This window comes from Miscanthus floridulus, chromosome 8 (genome assembly GCF_019320115.1).
Source record: "Miscanthus floridulus cultivar M001 chromosome 8, ASM1932011v1, whole genome shotgun sequence".
Taxonomy (NCBI): Eukaryota; Viridiplantae; Streptophyta; class Magnoliopsida; order Poales; family Poaceae; genus Miscanthus; species Miscanthus floridulus.
Window position 1 is genome coordinate 2,718,917 of NC_089587.1, and position 9,201 is coordinate 2,728,117.

Consider the following 9,201-nt stretch of genomic DNA (forward strand, 5'->3'; position numbering starts at 1 on the left):
AAGGACTCCTCTCTCCTCTGTGCTCGGGCATCGCCAGCAACACCGGAGACTCCTCACTCCTCGGTGCTCGATCATCGCCAGCTACGTCAGGGACTCCTCGCTCCTCGGTGCTCGGTCATCGCTAGCGATGCCGAGGACTCCTCGCTCCTCGATGCTCGGACATCGCCCGCGACGTCAGGGACTCCTCGCTCCTCGGTGCTCGGTCATCGCTAGCGACGCCGGGGACTCCTCGCTCCTCGGTGCTCGGACATCACCAGCGACGCCGGGGACTCCTCGCTCATCGGTGCTCGGTCATCGCCAGCGATGTCAGGGACTCCTCGCTCCTCGGTGCTCGATCGTCGCCATCGATGCTGGGGACTCCTCGCTCCTTAGTGCTCGGTCATCGCCAGCGACATCGGGGACTTCTCGCTCTTCCCTTGGTGGTCGAACATCGCCAGTGACACCAGGGACTCCTCGCTCCTCGGTGCTCAGTCATCGCCAGCGACGCCAGGGACTCCTCGCTCCTCGGTGCTCGGTCATCGCCAGCGACGTCGAGGACTACTCGCTCCTCGGTGCTCAGACATCACCAATGACGCTGGGGACTCCTCGCTCCTCGGTGCTTGATCATCGCCAGCAATGCCGGGGACTCCTCGCTCCTCACTGCTCGGACATTGCCAGTGACGCCGGGGACTCCTCGCTCTTTGGTGCTCGGACATCGCCAGCGACGTCGGGGACTCTTCGCTCGTCGGTGTTCGGTCATCGCCAGTGACGCCAAAGACTCCTCGCTCCTCGGTGCTCGGACATCGCCAACGACATCGGGGACTCCTCGCTCCTCGGTGCTTGGACATCGCCGCCTATGCCGAGGACTCCTCGGTGCTCGAACATCGCTACCTACGCCGTGGACTCCTCGCTCCTCGGTGCTCGGACATCCTCAGTGACGCCGAGGACTCCTCGCTCCTCGGTGCTCGGTCATTGCCAGCGACGCCGGGGACTCCTCGCTCCTCGGTGCTCAGACATCACCAGCGACACCGGGGACTCCTCACTCCTCGGTGCTCCCTTGGTGGTCGGATCTTGCTACGTCTCGTCGGTGTGCTATCAAGCTGCTCCATGTTGTTCGGATCAGGGTGCTGATCTTGGGCAGCACGTCTGGGGTCTTGATACGCGCATGTCAGACGACGTCAGCAAGCTTTTAGACTTCTTTTTCTTTGACCCTGCTACAAGATTCATTCTTCATCTTCTAGCAGGCTCGGGGACTAAGTGGGCACACTTCACCTTATGGTGAATGTGCGCTTTTCATCTCGAGGCTACGCTCGGGGACTGGCTGCCTACTCGGCTGGTCTTCTACTTTATGACCCTGACACCACGTAACTACGTCACCTACTGTCAGGCTTGGGGACTAGCTGTGGGGGTACGGCCCCCGGTATCCTCAAGACAAGACATGGGCTGCACCATCAGAGGTGGCCCGGCCCACAAGATCAAGGCGTGCACGGCGCTGCTCGGCGTGCACCGCAAGACATTGTATAGTACCAAATAGGATACTTTACTTGTAACTATATCCCTCCAGACTATATAAGGAGAGGTAGGGTCCCCTAGCGGACAGATCGAATCTACATATAGATCAATACAATACACCAAAGACACAGGACGTAGGGTATTACGTCGATTAGACGGCCCGAACCTGTCTAAATCGTTGTCTCTGCGCCTTGTGTCACCATCTGGTTCCTGATTATGCGCATCCCCACCGACAAATCTATCATCGCAGGATACCCCTCGGTGGACTGCCGACGATATTCAAAATCAAAGCACTAGCTTCACGGTGAAGAGTAGCCACAATAATGGAGAGAAGGGTCTAAACGTGCGCATCTGTTCTCGGGATGGAAGAGAGGAGGAAGGAGAGAACGGCTGCAATCGTTTTGTGTTGTAGGCTTATCATCGTCGGTTCTTGGCTAGAACCGACAGTGATAGTGCCCAATCACTGTCGGCTCTTGGCTTAAACCGACAGTGATGAGTGCCCCCAAAACACTGTCGGTTCAAGCCAAAAACCGGCGGTGATGTGGTCCTTCACTGCCGGTTTTAGCCCAGCACCAATTATTTTTTTCATTTTTAAGCTCATAGCCGACAGTGAAGGTACATCACTACCAGTTCTCACAAATCCGGCAGTGATGAGGCCGGCGGTGATGTGCAAATCTGACATAGTGAAGCATTTGGTTCATCTATCGTGCGATGTAATCATTTGCTAGCTCTCAGTGCAAGTCTTGACACCATTGTATTTTGAATCTGTATGTATGCCTACCTTGTAACTTGATAGAACTATGTGTTTTCCAGTTGCATTATAACAATTCCAGCAGCAGGACCTCTACTTGAGCCCGTAGCTAAATATGGGTGGCTAAGTCAAAAATAGAGGTGCAGTAGGGCCCTACTAGAGCCCTCAAACTTGGATGGACACCTAAATCGTCCCTCCCACACCCATTTCTAGGGGCTCTATGCCAAGCTCATTTGGGTGGACACCCAAACCCTCCCTCCCGCGTCCATTTCTATGCTCTATGTCAAATTATGCATGGAGCAGGCATTTGGTTCATCGTATGTGTGATGTAATCATTTGCTCACAATGCAAGTCTTGACACCATTTTCTTTTGAATTTGTATGCTTGCCATGTAAGATGTAACTTGATACAATAATCGAATAGTCTTAATAATGTTTGCTGTAAAAACTACATACGTTCCTCACTATCTGCTCATGATTTTATTTTTTGGGGCACCTCGTGTATTTCGGGGTTAGATGACTCCAGAATTTAGATGCAGCCATTATTAAAAAAATGACGCAGTCAATGCTGCATATGTCTATCCTCTGACGTTTCAACGCTCCATGAACTCCCTAATTTTCATGTGTGAGAGTCATGTGTGTTGCTTTTATGAGAAAGGAAAAGAAAAAGAAACATCGGAATGCTACGTGCAGGGCGTCCATCCGTCCGGACGCCCCTTCATAGGCCTGCATACTAGTCCAATAGACCACTCCTCTGCGCCCGCTCATTTTTTATTACGATGTCCGCATCCGTCTCTTTTGTTGCGCCGGTTGGATAAGGAAAGGAGAAGGAGACGAGAGGCATGTTTCGCTCTGCTCCACGCGTCGACGGTCATGGTCACCCCGCCTACTCCTACTCCATCGGTCGCCCCGCTACTCCTGCTTTGTGGCCCGCTCCAGCGTTGATGGTCACCCCACGCTGCTCCTTCTCCTGCTCCACCTTGCCTCCCCGCTGCTTCTGCTCTGCAGCCCGCTTCACCTGACGGCGTGGACACTGCCACGCCCATGGGTGGTGACCGCTCCCTCGGACGCCAGGTAGCCACTAAGGCTACCGCGCAAGGAGAAGCGTCAGGCCCTGGTGCGGAAGCCCTTCGGCCTCGCCTCTTGCTACGACTGCGGCACCCCGATGCAGATGGCGGAGGAGGCCGTATCGAGATACGATGCATGTTCAAGCATACATTTCAAATGTTTTAGATTTGTTAGAGGTATGTTGTAAGTGTTTCATAAGGATGCTGCACATGTTGCAATGGGTTATACGCGTATGTTCTAAGTGTATGTTCCAAATATTTTATCTGTTTCAAATATATGTTGCAAAACTAGACTGGGATGTTGCATATATATGAAAGTGTTTCAGGTGTTTTTATACGTATGTTGCAAGTGTTTTTATCTTGATGATTGCATATGTTTACAATGGCTACACACGTGTTTTCAAGTTTTTTTGGTGTTTTGCAAGTGTTTCAGACGTATGTTGCTGTTTTGGACGTATGTTGTCCATATTTCATCTGGATGTTGTAAAAGTAGATCGAGGTGTTATACATGTTGTAATGCGCGTGAGAAGCGGAGAGAGCACGAGCAGTCCTTGCGCGCGGTCTGGCGACACGGGCTCGGACGGGAGCGTGTTGGCCCGAGCGCGGGAAACAGAGCGCGGCGTCCGTCCGGACACTAGCACTGCCGGAAAAAAATAGGATGGGCCTCTGCAACTCAGCCTTGGTGGGGGCTTTTCAGAAGAGGTGGAGCAGGCCGGCGGCTTGTTGAGCTAAGATATATGGGCCGCTATGCCTTCAAGAAGGTCGGAAAGGAGGCCCGTATACGAATGGGAAAAAGTCTACAGTAACATCGGGTTTGCTACAGTACTGGTGGGTTTGCTACAATGCCATTTTTTTACTTTCTTTTTTTATTTATTTTCGGTGAATTTTTGAAAAATCATAGAAAAATCATAAAATGAAAAATGTAATTTTATTGGATTCCACATAAGTAGATCTACATAGTGAATATATAATACGGTATGCTTTAGTACAAAATTTTTACTGTAGCCTTAGATTAATTGGAAAATCTAATTTTATTTGTAATTAATTGGAATAATTCATAGCTGCAGCTTCTATGGTCCAATTGTGGTGAAATTTTTATGGTACGCTAATTATTGTATGCTTGAACTATAGTAAAAATTTCGTACTCATTGGACTATGTATAACTTAGTTATAGATAAATTCTAATTAATTACAGACAAAATTGGATTTTCCAATTAATCTAAAGCTAAAAAAAATTATACTAAAGCATACCGTATTATATATTCACTGTGTAGATCTAGTCACGTGGAGTCCAATAAAATTAGATTTTTCATTTTATGATTTTTCTATGATTTTTCAAAAAATCACCGAAAATAAATAAAAAAAAAAGAAAATTCAAACCACCACTACTGTAGCAACCGCTGTTACTTAGCAAACCCGCTGTTTCGGTAGCAAAACCGCTATCAAAAAACCGTCCAGGGGGTAAAATAGACGGTTTTGAAAAGTTCAAGGGGTAAAATAGATGGTTTCATAATTGAGGGGTGAAGTAGACAATGTATGAAAGGTGGGGTTTAAGTAGACTTTTTCCCATACGAATGCATGCAGGCCGGGCTGAAAGTTGAGGCAGATGGAGGCCCACCGTCAAATTGGGATGTGGGTGGTCACGCTCTGCTTTCTCTTGTTCTTCAACAGACACAAGCGTGCGCGTGAGGCGTGAAGTGACGGCCTCTGTTTCCTGGCTGGCCATGCCCGTTGCTCGGCCATGGCCGCCGCCTGGGCCGGTGGGTCCCGGGGAGGTAGGATGCGGATTGAGGATCTCGTGCTGTCTGCCACTCTGCTTGGCCGGGTCTGCGTGGGTGCGAACACGTGAGCCGCAGCAGGAACGAGACCAGCAAGCAAGCGTGCCACTCACATGTGGTGTCCACAAAGCAATAGCATAGGGATTCCCCGCATTCTCTGTTCATCTCCTCTCTGCTTTTGGCCTCTGTAGGAGGTAGGTAGCGTCGCCGTGTACTCAAGTCAAACCAGGCTGCGTGGCCGTGTCTCACGGTTGGATCTTGTTCGCGGCGCCGTGCCGGATCTCTCTCCGTTCGTCCTCATCATGGCCATGGCGACCACCCAAGAACTCACTCCGTTCGTCGCGTTCCCGTTTTACCCCGTCCACTCGTCGTGTGAAAGTAACGAGCGAGGGGCACAGCAGTCACTTCTCATCAGCCTCTGTCTTCGCCCTCGCCGTGCACTCTTCTCCTTCCCTGTCGCCATCATCTCTTCCCCCTTGGCATCTCCTAGCCGCCGCGGCTCCACTTCTCAGTCCGAACTCCCTCCGCATCCACCGCCACCATGAGCCGCGATCGCTACTTCCAGCGCCTCCTGGACCTCCACGCCGTCGACGACGACCCCTTCTTCCCATCCTTCCCCTTCCCTACCACCACCACCTCGTCCTGCCCCTACATCTCCGCCTCCGCCCACCACCGCTTCCTCCTCGACGACCACCCCTTCTACCCGACCTCCTGCCCGCTCGGCGTCACCTCCCCCTCCCTCTCCCCCTCCCTGATCGACACCTTCGACGTCGACCTCCTCCTGCCGCTTCACGCCGCCGCGCCCCGGTGCCCGGCCTTCGACTTCGACCCCTTCCTCCTCGACGCGCTCGGCCACCGCGTCTCCGCCCTCGAGCACGCGCTCGCCCTCACCCCCGCCGCACCGCGCCGCAAGTACACCTACGCCGCCGAGGCCCACGGCAGGAAGGTCAAGTGGACCGCCGAGGACCGGCCCGCCGGCGGCCGGAACCTCAAGTGGGAGGCCGAGCTCAGGACCCCGCACCACGACGGCTTCGACCGCAAGTGGAAGTGGGAGTCCAAGGCGTCCGCCGCCGGCGCCACCAAGGTCAAGTGGGCCAAGGAGATCAAGGGCAAGGGCTGCCTCGAGCCTTGGTCCAACTCTTACTCCGTCGAGGAGACCTACGGCGATGATGACCATGATGATGACAAGGAGAAGAAGCCCACTGACGTTAAGAAGAAAGTCAAGGAGGACAAGCAGCAGAAAACGAAGAAGGGTAATGTGGAGATCGTCGAGATCGAGGACAACACTGCCGGATGCGTCGCCATCAGAAAGGTCAGATGAGATCTTTGTGCTCTATACACTGCCTGCTTGATATGACGTAGGACAACTATAGTTTGGGCTGGATTTGGTCAAATGTTTGCACAAAAGGTATCATTTTTAACTTTAGGGGCTGAGCTCTTGCTGCTAGGTTTCGAGCTCGGTTAGATCTGTGGGAAATGTGAGATGACATTTCCAATCTGTGTAGCTTCACTTGCTAACCCGTCCATGGAAAACTTGGATTTTGGGTGCTGAGGTTAGTTAGTGTTATTCAGGTGTGAGGCGTCAATGTCCTTTTCAGACCGTCTTCAACATTGCATTCTGTCTTAAGGGCAAGGCTGATACTGAGATTTAGCTGCAAACAACACTGAACTGAACTTGTTCGCACGTGTACTGACATCATGCAGGCTTTTGAAATGAACCACTGCAAGGGCAAGAGGAAGGAACTTTCCCCACAGGATGCCGCACTGCTTATCCAGATGAACTACAGGGCGCACCTGGCCCATCGCTCCCAGGTGCTCCGTTGCCTTCGCGACCTCGCGGTTGCGAAAGCCAAGCTCAAGGAGATCAGGTCCTTCTTCTACAACATCTCATACCGACGCCGCATTGCACATGACACTGAAGAGCGCCAGAGGTTTGCTGAGAAGATCATTGTCCTGCTACTGACCGTTGATGCCCTTGAGGTAAATTCTGGATCTGTTCAATGCTACTTCGCGAGTCAACGCCTTATTAGACTTGCATTCTGCATAAATTCAGCACACGCAGTTGTGCTTTCAGCATGACAACTGCTGTACTGCTTATTATGGTTTATGGTTGTTCACACCAGAATCTGTCAGCACACACTATGCAATGTTCTTTTGAGTACTACAAATTACCTTGTTAGTTGTTACTGACGCCAGACATTAGAGATGTTGACATGCTCAGCGGCATTATCACTAGGATTTCTTACATGAAACATGTGCATTGCCTAAAAAAATATTGAACATGTAATAGAGTTGACTTCTCATTTTCACAGTTGATTCTATTGTATAATCATTGGTAGATGATATATGCTATGACTATCTTCGTCCGGCATGAATAATTAGTTCCCGGACAATTAAATTTGCTCTCCCTAGTATCCCATGGTGATCTATTTAGGAGGATTGGTGGTACGAGTTCAAGTGTTATGGCGTTTAGTTGCGACTGTGTTACCCATTTTTTCACTGCATCAATTTGCTTATAATGTCAAGCATTTGTTTTTTTAGTCGCTATTTGAGCCACCTCACAATCCCATGCACCTTTAGATAAGCTGTCTATACATGTGGTGGATCACAATCTAAGAACACAACTGCAAAGAACCTCCTATATATGTTTATAGTATGGACTGTGTAACTGAAACTACGTCACTCTGTGCGCTCGAAACTCTTTAATGATCTCTTGTTGAATATCATGTTCCTCTGCTGTGGTGTTGATCCAAATAAATAAATTGCGAAAAGCAACAATTTGATGACACAATAACCTTATGACCCCGTTTCATTTGTCAATGCCTTCCGTTGTGCTTAACAGGGACCAGACTACATGGTCCGCAATGCAAAGAGATCCATGCTTGAGGAACTTGAGGGGATGCTGGAGATCGTGGACCCTCAGCCACCAGGGAAGCCAAGGACGCTTAGCCGCAGGAAGTTTGATCTCCCAGAAGGTGGAGCCATCCCAAAGGAGATGAGGGATGGTGTTAAGAATGTCGTCAGAATTGTGGAGGATGGCAAGTGAAGTGCATCAGTGATGAGATGCTTGTAGTTGTATGCCATGCGGACTATAGAGCTTGTGCTGCTGCTGAGGACTCCCCTGTTCAGATGTTTGCTAGTTGAACTTTGTGATGTTGTATTCCTAGAATGTTGTTCCTTGTAATGTCGTCATAGCAGTATGATCCATGTTATGTTTGGACTAGGTATCTCCTTGTTCCCAGATGTCCCAGACGTGTGTGTTTGTAAACTGATTCATCCATCATGGGTGGTGAAACTCTAATAAATTGGCATCTGTTGATCAATGTGATATGCCTCTGACCTGCTGCTTTTGCTAATATTTGAGCGTTCTGTGCTTGGGATAAATAGTACTCTCTCCATTTCAAATTATAAGTTGTTTTGGTTTTTTTCTAGATACATGGCTTTTGTTATATACCTATATATACATAGTAAAACCTATGTTTCTAGAAATATCAAAAGGACTTACAGTTTGAAACAGAGGAAGTACTATTTTTCAGTCCTATATCTTAATTTTGGCATCCTTGGATTTGCTTGAAATATTTGCTGTACTACACAGATGTATGACGTCTTAAGAAGAACATGTCAATCTGCGTGTGGGTTGGGTTTATGAGGCCGCCGTTGTTGAATCGGATGGCAGGCCCCGTTGGGCCTAGCCCAGTGCCATTCGTAAATTGGGCTGGTGGAACCCAAAAAGAGTTGGGCCTCCATGAAGAGTGTAAGCTGAATTGAGCGAAACCACAACTAAATTGTGTGGTCATAATCCTTGTCCCTCTTTCTAGTTTGATTTTCAGAACACGGTATTACTGCTTGCTCTGCAAAAATGAAAAGTGACCAATCTAATTCAGGTATGTAGGTAGGGACACAAAAAATATAGCCATGTTATATGTGCATATATAAAACTTGGCTAAATCCCAACAGAGGGCTTGTTTCTGGTGAGTGAGTTTCCTAAGTCTCAGAATCTGAAATGGAGAAATGGTGCTTCCAATTACAGAGCTGCAGAAATGGCTTGGTTGAAAGAACATGCATGAATGTGGACAGAAACTCAGAAAGAACTGTCGAGATCCACCACTTGTCCA

At 49.6% G+C, this 9,201-nt stretch overlaps 1 protein-coding gene across 1 annotated transcript; it reads left to right on the forward strand.

The window, feature by feature from the left end:
• The first annotated feature begins 5,373 nt into the window (after positions 1–5,373).
• LOC136470883 (BAG family molecular chaperone regulator 7-like) lies at positions 5,374–8,417 on the forward strand. Its single transcript, XM_066468614.1, has 3 exons — positions 5,374–6,398; positions 6,791–7,066; positions 7,929–8,417. The coding sequence occupies exons 1-3, from the start codon at positions 5,628–5,630 to the stop codon at positions 8,130–8,132; spliced, it is 1,251 nt and encodes a 416-aa protein (XP_066324711.1). The 5' UTR covers positions 5,374–5,627; the 3' UTR covers positions 8,133–8,417.
• Positions 8,418–9,201: the final 784 nt, after the last annotated feature.